Here is an 18,486-nt window from a genome sequence, read left to right as displayed (position 1 = left end):
CGGGACATTTGCATTCCCCGGCCCGGTGGGGCTGCCCATTGGTGGGGCGGCGGCCAATCAGGCGCCGGGGGCAGAGGGTGGGGGCGGGGCAGCGGCCTGAGGCGGCGGCGGCCGCCGGGGCAGAGTCCGGGCCGTGCCCGCGCCGCCGGACGGGGCTGTGGGGGCTGCCCGCGCTCCCTCCCTCCCTGTCCCTCCCTGCTCGCCTTCCCTCCCGGCCCAACCTCGGCGGGTCCCTTGGCAGGCTCCCGGGGAAGGATTGCCCGCAAAGGTAGGGGATTGACGTTTGCGCCGCCGCCGCCGGTGGCGGAGTTTGGCCGGGGCGGCAACCGGGCTCGGCTCCCGGCGCGCTGTCCTGGCCGCCGCTTCCCTCACCTTTGGAACTGCTCGGCGCCGGGGGAAAACAAACCATAATAACACCAAGCCCAGCCTGCCGGAGCCTCCGGGTAACTCAATTTTTCATAGTATTGCGAGTTGCTTTTGGGGGAAAGGGGAGGGGGCGGGCGGGCCGGAATTTGATTATGTATATATAATATGATATATAAAACCATAAAAACTATGTAATTAACTATTTAAAAATGTAAAGCCTTCTTTTCTACTTAGCTAAAAAAAAAAAAGGCATTCCTGACAAAACGAGCGCTCAAATCTATTCCTTGACATCCTGGGTGAAACTGGGAGCGAATACAGCTCTGTGTGTATTCCCATACAGATTAGAGCTGCGTCGTCAGATATATATATATATTTATATATAAAATATCTACATCCTGTGCGAATATTTGGATGTTTAGATGTGTGTATTTAGATATAAGAAAGAGAAATAACAGCTGCAGAACTGATCCATTTCCTCTGTAAGTGTGCAGGGATTGGAGTGCACTGACTCAACCTCATTTTAATGAGCGAAGGGCTGCGCTGTCGTGGCTCTGCATTAGTAAATCTTGGAGGCTGCTCAGACCTCGACAGTGTTTGGGGGTTTAGTTTTTTTGTAAAGCAAGTTTTGCTGAACCGAAAGTGCACTAAACACACAGCCCTGTGGGCACGCCTGCATAAACATCACCCAGCCCGGTTCCAGCAACCACCGCTCAGAGCCAGCTCAGAGTTGTTCTTCTCTGTCACATGAAAGGTCCCTGATTAAACTTGTTCCAACACAATAACCATACTCAAATTTAGAGACACTTTACACTGAAACATACTCACATAAGTCCGTGTTGAAAGAATCTGTAATGAATTAGGAATGCATTTTTTCTCTCAAAAGCTGCTATCTTTACTTAAAATTACGACTAAGCTACCATACTTATTTTCCAGGTTCAAAGTGTTTCTGCCCCTACCAGCAAAAACAGATGCAGGGTTTTTCTGGCCAAAAAAAGGAAAAAAAAAAAAACAAACACTGGAAAGACAATTTCTTAGAATGCAGCTCAACTCTTTCAAAATCTTTTGTGACTGGAGCCCTAACATGATGCAAATGGCAGTCTTTTAGATCAAAAGAAATCAGTGCACACTCTCAAAATGCAGTAAGACCATTCACAAATGAAATACAGCAACAGAACCAAATTCCAGAATATACAGGTTCAATAGACATGTTTGTGTATGTTAACAGCAGAGAGATTCCACTGTTATGTGAAGACTGGGCCTGCTTCCTACAGACATGGTATAAATACATTTAAGTTTAGGAATCGGAACCACCACAGCAAAACTACAGCTCAGACTACAGTATAAAAGCAGGCAGTAAAAGCTTCATTACCAGTAGCATTATGCTGTCTATATTGTTAAATGGGAACTCTGTCATCAAGATGTAGATTCGCTTGTGAGCACTGGATTAAAAAGCTCTGAAATGCAGAGTAAAATTTAAGTGCTCTGTAGAAACATCAGGGACAAAAAAAAAATCCTCTTTTAACAAGTTTTAAAATGAGAGGTACTAATGCACAGTACTGTATTACAACATCTTTAAGTAACAATTTGATAAACATAGATTTTAGGATCAAATCAGAACTTCAATATGATGTCTTTATGTATAGTTATCTCTATGACTGTATGAACTCAAAATACAGGTCCTACAAACTGATTTACATGTGCACATGAGCAGAAGATGAAAATGCAAATCTATTGTTTGTCCTGAGTATCTGTCCAAGCGTCTCTTTATAGATTTATACCCAAAATGGGTCTTTTTCAATAGTTTTTATTCCAAAATGCTTTCAAATCTTTGCATGTGTATGTGTTCTCTCATATAAAAATCACCCATAAGGAATCCCTATACATGTGTAATTTGATGCGGTCACTCTTCTGTGTTAAGTTCCCTGGAATACACCCTCCTTAAAATATGACAGCTAAGCCATTTTGGAACTTACCAAAGGACAGGTTAGCTTCATTTCTACTTTCCTTCATTATCTCCTAAGATTTGATATTCAGGTGCTGAAACATGATGGTCTCTCCTTCTGTCCTGGTCTGTCTTCCTCCAAGCCCTCCTTTTCCTGTTCCCATGGCTTCCACTACCTTGTTAGCTTGTCATCCCCCTGAGCTTTACACCCCCAAATAACACGTTTTTCCTCTCCCCCTGTGAGCCATCACTACTTTTCTCTCAACCATCTTTCATCCAAGCAAGCAGCTCTCTTCCCTGCCAGTGCTGCTGCTTGGAGAACCAGAAATGCTGGGCTGTCCTTTGCATGTTGATAAACAAAGCAGTTGGCTTCTTCCCCTAGGGCCTGAAAGTGTCACCTCCCCTAGACTGGGGCCTGGAATTCCAACCACTTTCCTGAGCTTGGGTTTCACAGTTACTGATCAGTTTGGGAGAGGGGAAAAGAAAAAAAGGTAAAGTGCTTACAGCAGCAAGTAATCTGGGGCTAAGTGTACCTTCATTTTCTCAAGCTGTTCTGTAGAAATAAATAAAAATAGTACTGTGGGGGGAAAAAAAAGCTCAAGCCCTTTATCGGTTTACTGAATGTTATCTGGGAATACAGAATAAGAACATGCCTGCTGTCGTGGGTTAAAAAGGGGTTTCCCCTGGAGTTGGAAAGTGGATAACTCCAGGGGGTGGTGTTCTTGGTGTTGACCCAATCAGTGCCCCTGCAAAATTAAACATATCACAGCAGGCCGGAAAAGAAGAGTGATTATGTAGTTGGAGGAGATGTAACCGTGTTTTGAGACCACGAGGAGAGAGGGGCCAGGGAGCCCCACTGGGGGCCAAGGCCCCCCAACCCCAGCTGGGGCTGCGGAAACTCGGAACAGTGTTAAACTGGGCCGAGTACTGTGGCCAAGAGCTGGGGGAAGTTTCTTTGCTGTGAGTGGACAACCAGAGACACTTAAACGGTGGCGGAGCAGCATTGAACAGAGAGCTGTGGCTGAAAGCCAAGAAGATAAGAGGGAAGCAGCAAAGATGGTATGGAACCAAGCTGAGAGACACAGAGCTGTCCAATGGAGAGAGACAGAGAATCAAGCTCAGTAGAGACTGTTTGGGGTGAGACTTGGCTTTTATTTCCCCAAGCCCTTGAGACTCCTTTTGGAAGGAGAGGGTGGACTTCCATTTGAAGGGAGTCCTGAAATGCAGAGATGTCCTGGAGCTGGACCAGGATGGCCAGAAGGAATGCAGGGGAAAGTGGCCTCCCTTTTCCCCCCGTTTGCCATGCTGGCAGTTTGAGATGGAGCAAAGGAGCTCTGGTAGAATGCTTGGGGCAAAAACTGTGGCCGGAACAGAGAGATTTCTCTGAACAATTTTTCCTGCACTCTGTAGGCCTTGTTTGCCATGATTTCAGAAGTGACAAACTGTGTGAAAATATGTGATGTTTATACTTGTTAGCCATGTGTTTATAATTATAAGGTTTGAGAACATAATATGTTTATAGTAAAAAAGCCTTGAGAAACTGGAGATAATGAAACACCTGCAGATCTTGGGACAAGAGGCTTCGCATGCCAAGTATGATCTTAGGCTGTGTGGACAAAGAACCGGGTCCAATAAACTAAAAGCATGAGAGGCATGCACAGACTGAGCTATCCAATCACCTTGTGAGCATGTACCCTGAACAAACTAAACTGTATAAAAGTAAACTGATTTTAATAATAAATTGGACATTGCTTTGATCACAGTGATCATTTGCTTTGTCTCTGTACCTCTCCATCAACAAAAACTGAACTGAAAGCCCTAAATGTTCTGACTCAGAAGAACTTGAACCCCCTGAGGAAGGGACTGTCATGGGTGCCTAGTACCCCGTGATATGACTAGGGTGAGGTGAGCTTTGTCCCTGCTTTCGCAGTCCATGGGAGAGAGACCTTCGGCTGGAGCCAAAGGGCCGAGGGGTGAGAGAAAAACCCCTGTATTGTAATGAAGAGAAAGAGAGAGATTTTCCAGCTATGACAGAGTGAACCTGCTGCTTGGAAAAGATTGTGCTGCCTTGAAAGTGATTCTCTTCTTTTCTTTCTGAACTTTTATTTGATCTGTATATATATATATTGTTTTACCATAGGAGAGATAGAATTGTTGTATATAATGTATTAGAGTATTTATTGTTAGTAATAAATTTTGATATAATTTCCCCATGCTAGTAGATGGGTTATGTCTGGAAAACCCTCTCACACTGAAGCAAATTGTGAGGGGGGGCTTGGAAATTGGATTTTTGGGGGTTTCAAACCGTGACACCTGCAAACACACATCTGCACTAACTTATCAAACTGTACAGTGCAAAATCTTCCCACAAGGAGTCTGTACAAAACAGTGGGAATGGAATCAGAGAGGGGAAGGAAAACCTCGTCTGGAGTGCCTGTACCAGTCAAGGGGCATTAGTGAGCAGCACCTACATTTCCATGGCTCTCTGGGCAGGTATTTTTTCCTGTGTGCCAAACAGTACATCTTTAAGCTTTTTCCCATTGAAATACTATAGACATTTCAGGGCATCTGAACAGCCAGATTCTTAAAGCACAACTACCTCGAGTGGCACTTGGCAGAAGCTGCCCAGTGCATTGTGTCAAATGTGTATTTACCAAAAGGAACAACAAGCTCAAGCCATCAGGGAAAGAGCAAGATGATGAAAGGGTGTTAGCTGCTGAGAATTTCTTTGGGAAGAAGTAGAGTGTTAACTTGAAATAGAAATTTGCAATTATACCATGGAACCTTATTCAAAGTCCAGCTGGAAAATACCTTATTGTTAAAGAGTGTGAAATAAATACTAAAGACCCACTGACCCCCTCCAAAGACATATTAACCCCCCAAATACACGTTGACCCTCTCAAAGACCCACTGACCTCCCCCAAAGACACGTTGACCCCCAAAGCCCCACTGACCCCCTCAAAGACCCACTGATTCCCCCAAAGACACATTGACCCCCCCAAAGACCCACTGACCCCCTCCAAAGACATATTGACTCCCCCAAAGACACATTGACCCCCAAAGCCCCCAGCTGGTGCTTGTTCGACCCCAAACCCACAATCCGGAAGACCTCGGTGCCACCCCATGATTTTGGGGTGTCCCTATCCCCGGGATAGGGGGCTCCCAGCGCCACTGACCCCCACCTCTTGTGGTGACCAGGAGGCAGACACAGACCAGGGCCATGCAGCCCCACCGCTGACCCCCCATGCCCCCGGATCCTGGAGCTGGGGGGCAGAGCCTGGTGGGAAGATCCAACGCCAATCATGGGGGGGAAGTGGGAAAGATGACACAGAAAACGCTCAGGGATGTGGGGGGGAACCTTTGATCCCAATAAAGAGGTGGGAGGGACGAAACCAGAACCGAGGGTGCCGGGACTGTATGAGGCAGGTGCCAATGCCCGTGGCAGGAACGTGCCACCCCATGGGGTGATGTTCCGTGCCCCGCAGATGTTCCGGGCCCTGCAGATTTTCCGTGCCCAGGGATGTTCTGTGGCCAGCGCCACTACCCCAAGGCCCCAGAGATCTCTCCGGGCGTGTCCTGATGGGTCCAAGGCCTCGTCCTCTGCCCACTGGGACGTGGGACACAGGATGGGGACATAGGACATGGGACATAAGGTGGGGACGTGTGTCCTAGTTAGAACAGCTGGGACCAGTTCATCATTGTATGGGCGTAACCCAAAACTGTGTATTCTATAGCCTTCCATGCCATTTCCCAGAAACTGTTATCAATGAACCATTTACACCATCTGCACATAGAGCCTGACTCCTCAGGCTATAAACTAGGTGTTAAGAGACCTAAGAGATAGGAGGGTGCTCTTGTCCTCACGTCCATTGAGGGACCCCCCCCCCACCCTGAGGGAGGTACTGGGCATTCCTGCCTGAACTGGAGGATATATAATCTTGGAGTCTTGGGACTTTTTTAACCACTCGTGGGATCCAGAGGAAGACTGCAGACCACCGCTCTCAACCAGACTGCAACCACCACTCTCGACTGGACTGCAGTCACCAGTCTTGACCAGACTGCACCAGCACTCTCACCAACAGGTTTTTCCCCTCTCCTTTTACTTTGGACTCAGAGGGCCCAAAGAACACCACTCTGTTCATGCCCCAGGGTGTTGGAGGATGCAAATTGTGTGAACAATTTCTATTGCATTTCTGTCAGCTTCGCCTTGGCATGGCTGGGTGCAGACAGTAAAAAATACTGCGCCACTAATATGGCTGCAGGCCTTGTGCCAAGGTGAAGGAGGAGTTCTTTTGGCAGGTAATCAAGTTTTATGGACACCTGCTGTGGTCCAATTAGCAGTGGACAACAAAGTATGTTTTCCTTACGTATCCAATGTAGTGTGAACAAGAACTGTGTGTCATTAGCAGTATATATGCTGTCTTTCCTCTAATAAAGGGGATATTTTTGCCAGTCATATTGATCTGTGAGCATTCTGTCTATACTCCTCCGCCGATACCAGGGTGCTGGGTTATACATTTGGGTTTTGTGGGTTAAACCCAATTGTTTGTATAATCGTACTTATTGTATTATTTTATTAAATTGTTATTCTGGCTTATAATCTCTCTTTTGAGTTGAGTTCATTTTCCCTTGCTGGTTTACCTTTAAACCAGCACAACGTGGGACATGGGATGTGGGACGTGGGATGGGGTTGTGGGAAATGGGATGGAGATGGGAGACATGGGATAAGGACGCGGGACATGGGATGGGGAGGTGGGACATGGGATGTGGGACATGGGATGGGGAGGTGGGACATGAGATGTGGGACATGGGATGGGGATGTGGGACATGGGATGGGATTGATGGGACATGGGAGGGGGATGTGGGACATGGGATAAGGATGTGGGACACGGGATGGGGATGTGGGACATGGGATGTGGGACATGGGAGGGGGATGTGGGACATGAGATGGGGATGTGAGACATGGGATGGGGACATGGGACATGGGATAGGGATGTGGGACATGAGATGTGGGACACGGGATGGGGATGTGGGACAGGGGACATGGGATAAGGGACACGGGATGGGGAGGTGGGACATGGGATAAGGATGTGGGACATTGGGTAGGGACGTGGGATGGGGACATGCCCCCCTCCATGGGGTGGCACTGCCGTGGGGGGAGGTGACAGCACTTGGGGGGGCAGGTTTGGGGTCTGTGGGAGGTTTTGGGGTGAATCCCATCAGTTTTGGGGTACAGGGATATTTGGGGTGAATCCATGGGGATTTGGGGTGAATCTGTGGGGATTTGGGGAGGAATCCATTTAGTTTGGGGGTGAATCTCTGCTGACTTAGATCTCTGGGAGGTTTTGGGGTGAACCCCATCAGTTTTGGGGTAAAGGGAGGCATTGGGGGAAATCCGTGTGGATTTGGGGGTGAATCCCTGCGAATTTGGGTCTGTGGGAATTTTGGCGGGGCGGGCTGAATTCCTTCAGTTTGGGGGTCTGGGGACAGTTTGGGGTGAATCCACATGGATTCTGGGATGAATCCATGTGGATTTGGGGTGGAACTGGGCAGTTTGGGGGGCGAATATCTGTGAGTTTGGGTCCGTGGGAGCTTTTGGGGTGAATCCCCTCAGTTTTGGGGTTCAGGGAGGCTTTGGGGCAGACCCCTGTGAATTCGGGGTGGACCCTTGTGGATTCAGGGTGAATCTGTATGGATTTGGGGTGGAACTGGGCAGTTTTGGGGGGGAATCCCCATGAGCTCCAGGTCCGTGGCACATTTTGGGATGAATCCCTTTTGTTTGGGAGGTTTCAGGGTGGTTTGGGGGTTTTGGGGGCCTGAGCGCCCATTTTTGGGGTGAATCACGAGGGGTTTTGGGATGAGCTGGACTTGATGCCCCCCCTGGGGACCCCCTGGGACCCCACCCACCCCCCCGCCTCCACAGGAAGGTGCCAAGACCCGGGTGAGTCACCCCCGACCTGAGTCACCCCAGGAGAGGTGGGGGGATGCTGGGGGTATGGGGGGGGAGTTTGGGGGGCTTTGGGTGCTGGTAGGGGTCTGGGTGAGGGGTGGGGGGATTGGAGGTGTCTGGGTGCTGAGGGGGGAGTTCGTGAGTCTCTGAGTGTTGGGAGGGGTCTGGGTGCTGGGGGGGGTCTGGGTGAGGGGTAGGAAGGTTAAGGGGGGCTCTGGGTGCCGAGGGGGGGGAGTTTGGGGGGCTCTGGATGCTGGGAGGGGTCTGGGTGAGGGGTAGGGGTGCTGGGAGTGTTCAGGGTTCGGGGGGGGCAGTTTGGGGGGTCTGATTGTTGGGGGGGTCCCAGTGGGGGGATCTGGGTGAGGGGGAGGAGTTGGGAGGGGTCTGGGTTTTTTTTTGGGGCGGTGCCTGGGGGGGGGAAGGTTTGGAGGGGTCTGGGGGGGATCAGGGGTTGGGGGGGGGTCTGATTGTTGGGGGAAGTTTGGGGGGGGTCTGGTTTTTTTGGGGGGGTCTGAGTGGGAGTTTTGGGAGGGTCTGGGTTTCTTTTGGGGTGGTCTGGGTGAGGGGAGGGAGTTTGGGGGGGGGTGGTTGTTGCAGGAAGTTTCAGGAGGGGCTCTGGCTGAGGGGGGAAGTTTTGGGAGGGGTCTGCTTTTTGGGGGGGGTCTGGGTGGGGGGAAGTTTGGGGGGTCTTGTATTTTTGGGGGGGGGCTCTGATTGTTGGGGGGAGTTTTGGGAAGGGTCTGGTTTTTTGGGGGGGTCTGGGTGAGGGGGGGGAGTTTTGGGAGAGGTCTGCTTTTTTTACGGGAGGGTCCTATCTCTGCACACCCGTGTCGTTGCCATGACAACGTGCACACGCATGACGTGGGAGTGGGACACACTCCCTCTCGTGTCCCCCCACCCCGTTTCACGTGTGTCCAAATGTGACCCAGACGTGTCCCCCCCCACCCCCGCGTGGTGAATAATTCTCGTCGCGACGTCTCTTTTGGGTGGAAAAACGGCGATTTTGGGTTCCTGAGGAAATTCCTCTCCCTTTACTCCTTCCTCCCCCCCCCCCCCGCCCTCACAATGGCCAATTTTGGGCAAAAATTGCCCGGAAAAAGGGGACTTTTTTCCAGCATTCTTTCGGGGGGGGGGGGGGGATTTTGGGGAGTCTATGGGGGTGTTGAGGGGTCTATGAGGGTGTTGGGGGGGCTATGGGGCACTGGGGGGGTCTATGGGGATGTTAGGGGTCTATGAGGGGTCTTTTGGGGGGTTGGAGGTTTATGGGGGTCTTTGGGGGGCCTATAGGGGGGTTGGGAGGTCTGTGGGGGTCTATAGGGGATCTATGGGGGTTTGAGGGTCTATCGGACACTGAGGGTCTCTATGGGACACTGGGACAGCCCCCCCCGACCACCCCAAACTGCCTGACCCCGGTGAGGGGGGTCACAGACGTCCGGACCCCCCGGAGTTTCCTCCCCCTGCCCGCGGTGTCACCGCAGCTGCCACCACGTCACCCCGCAGGAAGGGGCCCCGGTGACATCGGGGTGACATCGGGGGGGGGGAGGGCAAGGAGAGGGCGGAGAGGGGTGCAGGGAACCCTCGAGATCACGGGGGACACGGTGGGGACATGGGGGGCACAGAGGTCATGGGGGATATGGAGAGACACGGGGGGGGACAGGGGGCATGAGGAGACAGGAGGGGCACAGGCGGGACATGAAGGGACATGGGGGGTACAGGGGTCATGGGGGATATGGGGGGACATGGGAGGGCACGGGGAGACATTGGGGGACATGGGAGGACATGAGGGGCACAGAGGGATATGGGGGACATGGGGGGCACAGGGGGACATGGGGGGCACAGGGGATGTGGGGGGACATGGGGGGGACATGGGGGGACACAGGGAGCATAAGGGGACACGGGGGTCACAAGGGTCAGGGGGGATATGAGGGGACATGGGAGGACACAGAGGGGACACGGGGGACATGGGGGGGTCACAGGGGTCACAGGAAGGGACAGAGGACATGGGTGGTGACATGTGGGAGGGGGACACTCGTGAAAACATACCCCCCCGGGGGTCACAAGGGGGTCACAAGGGTCAGGGGGGATATGAGGGGACATGGGAGGACACGGAGGGGACACGGGGGACATGGGGGGGTCACAGGGGTCACAGGAAGGGACACAGGACATGGGTGGTGACATGTGGGAGGGGGACACTCGTGAAAACATACCCCCCCGGGGGTCACAAGGGGGTCACAAGGGGTCACGGGGGACGGGGGCGGTCAGAGGGGACACAGGGGACACTTGAGGGGGGGCACAGCGGACACGGGGGGTCACGGGGGGACACGGGGGGGCATGGGGGGTCACGGGGGTCACGGGAAGGGACACAGGACATGGGTGGTGACGTGGGGGGGACACGTGTGGAAATACCCCCCTTCCCGCTCCCCCTCCCTCCCCCCGCCCCCGCTCCTCCCTTTAAAGGCGCCGCCGGGACCGGAGGCGGCTCCAGAGCCGGGATCGGGACACTGGGAACGGGACACCGGCAACAGGCTCAGGACACCAGGACTTGGATCAGGACACCGTGATTGAGACCAGAACACCGGGAACCGCTCCGGGATCGGGATCGGGATCGGGACACCGGGACTGGGGTCAGGATACTGGGAACGACACCAGGAATAGGACACTGGGAGTGGTATCAGGACACCGTGAACGGGATCAGGGCACCGGGAATAGGACACCAGGACTGGGATCAGGACACTACGAACAAGAGCAGAATACTGGGAATAGGACACTGTGACTGCAATCAGGACACCAGAACCAGCCCTAGGACACCAGGAATAACAGCGGGACACCGGAACCAACAGGAGACACTGGGACCAACACCAGGAATGTCACTGGGACACTAGGACTGACGCTGGGATCAAGAGCAGGACACTGGGACCAAGAATGGGACCACGACCGGGACTGATCCCAGGACACCAGGACTAAACCCCAACGTCTGTTGGGATTGAGAGCAGGACCAAGACCAGGACAGTGGGAGCAACACCAGGAGCAGAGTTGGGATACTGGGATCAAAACCAGGCTGACACTGGGACCAAAACCAGGCTGATACTGGGACCAAAACCAGGCTGATACTGGGACCAAAACCAGGCTGATACTGGGACAGCAGGAGCAACACCAGGACTGAGACCAGGTGAGGGGGCAGTGGGACTGGGACCAGCACCAGGATGGGGACTGGGACTGGGACTGGGACCGGGACCAGCAGAAGAACTGGGATTAAGACCAATACTGGGACTGGAATGGGAGCTGACACAAGGATTGGGATCAGCACTGGGACTGAGACTGGGACCTGAACTAGGTTTGGGACTGGGACCAGCACTGGGACTGTGACTGGGACCTGAATTGGGACCAGCACTGGGACTGACATTGGAACCAGCACCAGGATCGGGACTGGGACCAGGACTGGTATTAGGATTGGGAGCGGCACTGGGGGTGAGGTTGGGGCTGCGGTTAGGGCTGACATCAGGACTGGGATCTGGACTGGGACCAGCAGCAGGACAGGGATTAGAATTGGGGACTGGAAGCAGCACTGGGATTGGAATTAGGATCAAGACTGGAATTAGACTTGACACCAGGACTGGAACCAGCACTGGGACTGGGGCTGACACCGGGACCGGGACCAGCCCCAGTGTCCTCACAGGGACCACCCCAGTGACCCTCCTGTCCCTGCAGGACCGTGATGTCCCCAGCATCCCTGCTGGTGGCCCTGGTGGTGGCCCTGGTGGCCCTGGCGGGTGCCGGCACCCCAGTCCCGGGCCGGGTGTCTCAGTTGGTGACGGATTTCGGGCTCCGGCTCTTCCGGGCAGCTTTGGGACCCCGAGGGGACACCAATGTGGTCCTGGCCCCCCATGGGGCCACCTCGGTGCTGGTGGCCCTCCAGGTGGCCACGGCTGGGCGGGGCCGGAGGCAGCTCGAGGAGGCCTTGGGGTTCAGCATTGACGGTGAGGGGGGGAAACACACTCGGGGGGGAGGGGGGGGGACATGGACACACCAGGGACACCTCAGGGACACCCTGAGGTTGTTATGCCCATAGGGGAGGACATGGACACACTGGGGACACCCTGAGGGACACTCCAGGGATACCCCAGGGGACACCCTGAGGGACATCCCAAGGACACCACAGGGGACACCTCAGGGGACACCCTGAAGAACACCCCAAGGGAACCCCAGGCACACCCCAAAGGACACCCTGAGGGACACCCTGAGGGACACCTTGAGGTCGTTGTGCCCATGGGGGGGGGATGTGGGGTCCTCTCCCTACTGGGGATACTTTGGGGTCCCTGTCTCCATACTGGGGTGAGATTGGGGTCCCCACCCCCACAGGGGACACTTTGGGGTCCTTGTTCCCATGTTCCCATGGGGGGGGAGTCTTTGTCCCCATGGGCGGGGCTTTTTCTCCATCGACAGGGTCTTTATCCCCATGTTCGGATAGGATTGCGGGACCCCACCCCCACAAGGACCACCCTGGGGTCTCCCTCCCCCTGTGGCGGAGGGCGGCAGGTCCCTCCCCCCCTCTCCCCGCAGTGGGTGCCCCCCCCGCCCCTCCCTGACCCCGTTTGTTCCCCCTCCCCAGCCCCGGGGGTCTCCGCAGAGCTGCGGGAGCTGCGCCGGGCCTTGGAGGGGGGTCCCGGGCAGGGCCTGGCGGTGGCCGAGGGGCTCTTTGTGGGGCGGGGGGTCGCGCTGACCCCCGGCTTCGCCCGCCGGGCCCTCCGAGCCCTAGGACCCCGCAGCGTGGCCCGGGTGGACTTCGCTCGGCGGGAGGGGGCACGGACCCTCCTCGACTCCTGGGTGCGGGAGAGGACGAAGGGTGAGACCCCCGGGGTGGGGGGTGAGGGGCAGGGGGTGGCGTTTGGGACCCTCAGGGTGGCGGGGGGGGAGGCTTGGTACCCCCGGGGTGGGGGGTGAGGGGAGGGGGGGGAGGTTTGGGACCCCCGGAGTGGGGGGTGAGGGGTCTGGGGTCCCCTGGGTTACTTGGGGAGGGGGTGGGGGGCGTTTGGGACCATTTTGGGGGGGGTGGTTGATGGGTTCAGAGATCCCCAGGGTGGAGGGTGATGGGTGGGAGATCCCTTTTTGGCGGGGTCAGAGGTTGTGGAGACCCCTGGGACCCTTTTGGGGGGGTCACTGTGTCCCCCCCGCCCCCCTGCCCCCCGTGTCCCTTTTTTCCACTCCCAGGGTGTGGAGACCCCTGGGACCCTTTTGAGGGGGGTCAATAGGTGTGGAGACCCCCGTGTCCCTTTCCGGGGGGGGTCACTGTGTCCCTGACCCCCTCCCCGTGTGTCGCCCCCTCCCCAGGTCTGTTGGGGTCCCTGGTGCCCCCCGGGGCTCTGGGTCCCCGCACGCGCCTGGTGGTGGCGAGCGCGCAGTTCTTTCGGGGTGGGTGGGCGACCCCCTTTTCCCCCCGGGCCACCCGCGCCCGCCCCTTCCGCAGGGCTGATGGCAGCGACGTCGCCGTGCCCATGATGGCCCGGGCGGGCACGTTCCGCTGCGGTGAGACCCCCCTCGTGTCACCTCTTGTGTCACCTGTGTCACCCCCCTGTGTCACCCCGGGGGTCCCTGTGTCACCCTGTGTCACCCCCCTGTGTCACCTCCCCGTGTCACCCCTCGTGTCACCCCTTGTGTCACCCCTTGCGTCACCCCTTGCGTCACCTGTGTCACTTGTCTCACCCCCCCGCATCACCTCTTGTGTCACCTCCCTGTGTCACCCCCCCGACACCCCCCGTGTCACCTGTGTCACCCCCCTGTGTCACCTCTTGTGTCACCTCCCTATGACACCCCCCTGGCACCCCCTGTGTCACCTGTGTCACCTGCATCACCTGTGTCACCCCCCTGTGTCACCTGTGCTACCCCCCCCATGTCACCCTCTGTGTCACCCTGGGACCCCCTGATGTTACCCCCGGAGTCCCCTTGTCACTCCCTGCCACCCCCTGTGTCACCCCCCCGTGTCACCCACTGTGTCACCTGTGTCACACCATGTCCCCCTCATGTCCCCCATCTCCCATGCCCCTCCCTTCCCCCGCCCCCCTCGTGTCCCCTCTGACCCCCCCCTTGAAACCCCCTCCAGGGGAATTCGAGACGCCCGCGGGGGTCCCGTACTCGGTGGTGGAGGTCCCGTACGAGGGGGGGGCAGTGTCCATGCTGCTGGTGGCCCCCCTGGAGCGGGATGTTCCCATTGTCACCCTCACCCACCTCCTGGACAGTCCCCGTGTCACCCACTGGGTCACCAACCTCAGCCCTGCCCCCCGCCTACTCGTCCTGCCGCGGTGAGACCCCCGGGGACACGGGGAGGGGACACTGGGGACACCGGGGGGACATTGGAGACACTGGGGACACTTGGGGACAGCTGGGGACACTGTGTGGGGGGAACAGAGTCCCCTGGACCCCTGAGGACACTGGGGACACTGGGGGGGGACATTGAGGGGGGACACTGGGGACACTAGGAGGACACTGGGGGGACAACATTAGGGACATTGGGGACAAAGAGAATCCCTCAGACCCCTTGGGACCCCCAGGTACCCCTGGACTCCTGGGGACACTGAGGGGGGAGGAGGGGGGGGAACAGGGACCCCTGGACCCCTGAGGACACTTGGGGACACTTGAGGACAGGGACCCCCCAGGCCCCTGGGGACACTGGGGACACTGTGGAGATGGGAACAGGGACCCCCTGGACCCGTGGGGACACTTGGGGATCGCCCCCTGCCCACCCCCTCCAGCTTCTCCCTGGAGACCATGTGGGACCTGCGGCCCCCCCTCAAGTCCTTGGGGGTCCTTGACCTCTTCAATCCCGAGGTTGCCGACTTCACCCCCCTCTCAGGTAAAGGGGGGGCTGGGGAGCATGGGAGGGGCTCCTGGGGGTCATTGGGGGGCACTGGGGGGACACTGGAAGGGTCTGGAGGGGCAGTGGGAGGGCACAGGGGGGTCCCTGGGAGGGGCCCTGGGGTCCCTGGGGGGGTCTCGGGGGTCCAGGGGAGGGTCTGGGGGGTCCCTGGGGGGGCCTGGGGGTCCCTGGAGGGATTTCTGGGGGAGTCTTGGGAGTCCCTGGGGGGGGTCCAGGTGGTCCCTGGGGAGTCCTAAGGGTCCCTGGGGGAATCTGGGGTCCAGAGGAGGGTCTGGGAGGATCTGGGGGGTCCTTGGGGGGTCCTGGGGATCCCTGGGGCATTCTAGGGGTCCTTGGGGGGACACTGGAGTGGTCCTAAGAGGGTCTGGGGGGTCCTGGGCATCCCTGGGGGGGTCTGGGGGTCCCTGGGGGGGTCTCAGGATCCCCCTTGACTCCTCCTTTTCCCAGGGGAGGAGCAGCTGGTGCTGGGCCAGGCCCTGCAGAGGGTCCGGATGGAGGTGACTGAGAACGGCACCGAGGTGGCCTCAGCCACCGGTGGGTGACACTGGGGGCCCCTGGGGCGGTCTGGGGATCTCTGGGTGGTCCTGGGGGCATTGGGGGGTCCTTGGGAGAGTCCTGGGAGTCCCTGAGGGGGTCCAGAGTGGTCCTGGGGGCACTGGGGGGTCCTTGGAGGGGTCCTGGGAGTCCCTGGGGGAGTCTCTGGGGGGTCCTGGGGGTCCTTGAGGGGCTCCAGGGTGTCCCTGGGGGTGTCTGGGGGGCTCTTGGGGGTCCCTGGGGAGTCCTAGGGGTCCCTGGGGGGCACTGGTGGGCTTGGAGAGGGCTCCAAGACCCCCTTGGATCTCATTTCCCCTTCCCCCCGCTTCCCCTTTCCCACAGCTGCCATTGTTTATTCCCGGATGGCTCCCCTGGAAATCATCCTGGATCGGCCCTTCCTCTTCCTCATCCGACATGGCCCCACAGGTATTTGGGGATTTGGGGGTGGGGGAGTTTGGCAGGGGACACACACACAAGGTGGGAAGGGGCGCCTGGGAGGCGTGGAGGTGTGTTTGGGGGGGGCTTTGTTGCTGTTGGATTTGGGTTTGGGGGGGTCTGTGCCCCTTGGATTTGAGTCTGGGGGGCTTCATGTCCCATTTATGTGGTTCTGGGGGGTCTGTGCCCCTTAGATTTGGGTCTGGGGGTGTTTCATGTCCCATTTATGAGGGGTGGTCTGTGCCCCACGGATTTGGGTCTGGGTGGGTCTGTGCCCCTTGGATTTGGGTCTAGGGGGGTCTCTGCCCCACAGATTTGGGTTTGGGGGGGCTCCATCCCCCTTGGGTCAGGGTTTTGGAGTCTGTGCCCCTTAGATTTGGGTCTGGGGGCGTTTCATGTCCCATTTATGTGGGGGGGGGGCTGTGCCCCATGAATTTGGGTCTGGAGGAGTCTGTTCCCCACGGATTTGGGTCTGAGTGGGTCTGTGCCCCTTGGATTTGGGTTTGGGGGGGTCTCTGCCCCACAGATTTGGGTCTGGGTGGGTCTGTGCCCCTTGGATTTGGGTCTGGGGGGGTCTCTGCCCCACGGATTTGGGTTTGGGGGGGCTCCATCCCCCTTGGGTTGAGTTTTAGGGGTCTGTGCCCCACAGATTTGGGTCTGGGGGGGCTCCCTGACCCCTCTCTTCCCCCACAGGTACCATCCTCTTCGTGGGGCAGGTGACGGAGCCCTGAGCGCCTCATGGGAGGGAGGGTGTCACCCCACATCGAGGTCACCCTACAGCTGGGGGGTCCCCCACAGGGTCTGTGGGGCCAGGAGAGCTGTAATTTATTGGGGAGAGTAATATATTTTGGGGGGTCACCCCCATGCTCCAGGGGTGGGGGCAGTTGTGTCCTGGTGTGGGGTCACCCCTGTCTTGGTTTTGGGGTCAACAACCCATCTTGGATTTGGAGTCAATCATGGCCCGTTTTTGGGGTCAAAGTCGCATCTTGGGTTGGGGTCAATCATGCCCCAGATTTGGGGTCAAAGTCCCATCTTGGATTTGGGTCAACCAACTCTGTCTCAGATTTGGAGTCAAAGTCCCATCTTGGATTTGGGGTCAATCGTGCCCCAGATTTGGGGTCAATCCCCTTTCATGGTGTTGGTGTAAACGTCCCATCAGCCCCCATGTCCCCTTTTTGGGGAAGCCTCTCCTTGTTGCCCTGGTGACAGGCCATGGCCACGTTGTCATAGTGACAGATCATGCCCCTGGAGTTGCCTTAAAAAGAGACCACACCCCCTCCCATCACCTTGGCAACTGGTCACGTCCCTTCCACTGCCTTGGAACCCGGCCACTCCCTTGGTGACAGGCCACGCCCCTTCGACTGGAAGCCCCTCCCTGTTTCCTCGGTTTCTGTTGCCCTAGCTACAGGCCACACGCCCTTGTCGACAAGCCCCTGTTGCCATGACGACAGACCACGCCCTTCCCTTTGCCTTGAAAACAGGCCACACCTCCTCCTGTTGCCATAGCGACAGGCCATGCCTCCCTTTCCATTCTCTTGTTGACAGCCCACGCCCCCTTTTACGAGAGGCCCCATCCTATTCACTTGGCCACAGGCCACTCCCCCCATCGTTGCCACTGCCTACAAACCGCGCCCCTTCAGCGTTTCCATGACAACAAGCCCGCCGGGCCCCTCCCCCCGTCCTTAACCGGAAGCGGCGCGCTGTGCGCGGTGACGTCACACCCGGAGGCGGTGGCCCCGGCGCGGCTCTGCCGGAGCGGCCCTGTCCGACCACCCCCCCCCGGAGCCTCCCGGGACCCTCCCGGAACCCCCCCCCGACCCCCGGCCACGGCCCCGGCCGAGGCCCCGCCCCCGGGACACGGCGCTATGGTGAGTTGGGGGGGGCTCCGGGGGGAGAATTTCGGAGGGGGAAGTCACGTGACGACGAGGCATGATCATGACCCGGGGTGCGACCTTTGACCTCCTGACCCGGAGCTGGGCTCGGGTTCCCATGGCCCCACGTGACCGATCGTGATTTACACCCCCCCCAACCCCCCAGGAACCCTCCCCCCATTCCCTGAGCCCCCCCATGGCCCCCCCAAAGCCCCCATGGCCCCCCCCATGAAACCTCCAAACCCCACAGGGACCCCCCCGTGTCCCCTCGTGAGCCCCCAACCCCCAAGGGACCCCCCCATGACTGACACCCCTCCTGGACACCCCCCCAAAACCCACAGGGACCTTCCCCCCATTCCTTGACCTCCCCCCATGGCCCCCCTCGCCCCCAAACCCCACAGGGACCCTCCTCCCATTTCCTGATCCCTCCATGGCTCCCCCAAAATCCACGGGGACCCCCCCATGAAACCTCCAAACCCCACAGGGATCCCCCCCGTGTCCCCCGCCATGACCAAAC

At 57.5% G+C, this 18,486-nt stretch overlaps 3 protein-coding genes and 1 long non-coding RNA gene across 6 annotated transcripts in view; 2 read left to right on the top strand and 2 right to left on the bottom strand.

Annotated features, from left to right (window-relative positions):
• Positions 1–18,486, top strand: part of LOC135405248 (zinc finger protein 271-like) — a 774,083-nt gene that overhangs the window by 230,292 nt on the left and 525,305 nt on the right. The window lies entirely within an intron of this gene.
• Positions 1–18,486, bottom strand: part of LOC135405670 (uncharacterized) — a 215,206-nt gene that overhangs the window by 98,995 nt on the left and 97,725 nt on the right. The window lies entirely within an intron of this gene.
• The window catches only part of LOC135405395 (zinc finger protein 239-like), a 669,637-nt gene that overhangs the window by 571,554 nt on the left and 79,597 nt on the right, over positions 1–18,486 (bottom strand). The gene's annotated exons all lie outside the window — the stretch shown is intronic.
• Positions 10,648–16,969, top strand: LOC135405321 (plasminogen activator inhibitor 1-like). 2 transcript variants are annotated; one of them, XM_064639993.1, is made up of 9 exons: positions 10,650–11,427; positions 11,967–12,235; positions 12,868–13,101; positions 13,587–13,781; positions 14,356–14,554; positions 15,005–15,105; positions 15,577–15,663; positions 16,006–16,089; positions 16,792–16,969. In XM_064639993.1, the coding sequence occupies exons 2-9, from the start codon at positions 11,974–11,976 to the stop codon at positions 16,827–16,829; spliced, it is 1,200 nt and encodes a 399-aa protein (XP_064496063.1). In that variant the 5' UTR covers positions 10,650–11,427; positions 11,967–11,973; the 3' UTR covers positions 16,830–16,969. The 2 variants fall into 2 exon arrangements, with proteins under 2 accessions (XP_064496065.1, XP_064496063.1); XM_064639995.1 differs by lacking the exon at positions 15,577–15,663 and having other exon boundaries at positions 10,648–11,427.

Source organism: Pseudopipra pipra, chromosome W (genome assembly GCF_036250125.1).
Source record: "Pseudopipra pipra isolate bDixPip1 chromosome W, bDixPip1.hap1, whole genome shotgun sequence".
Taxonomy (NCBI): domain Eukaryota; kingdom Metazoa; phylum Chordata; class Aves; order Passeriformes; family Pipridae; genus Pseudopipra; species Pseudopipra pipra.
Note: the sequence above shows the minus strand (reverse complement) of the source record. Positions and strands in the feature narration are given on the sequence as shown.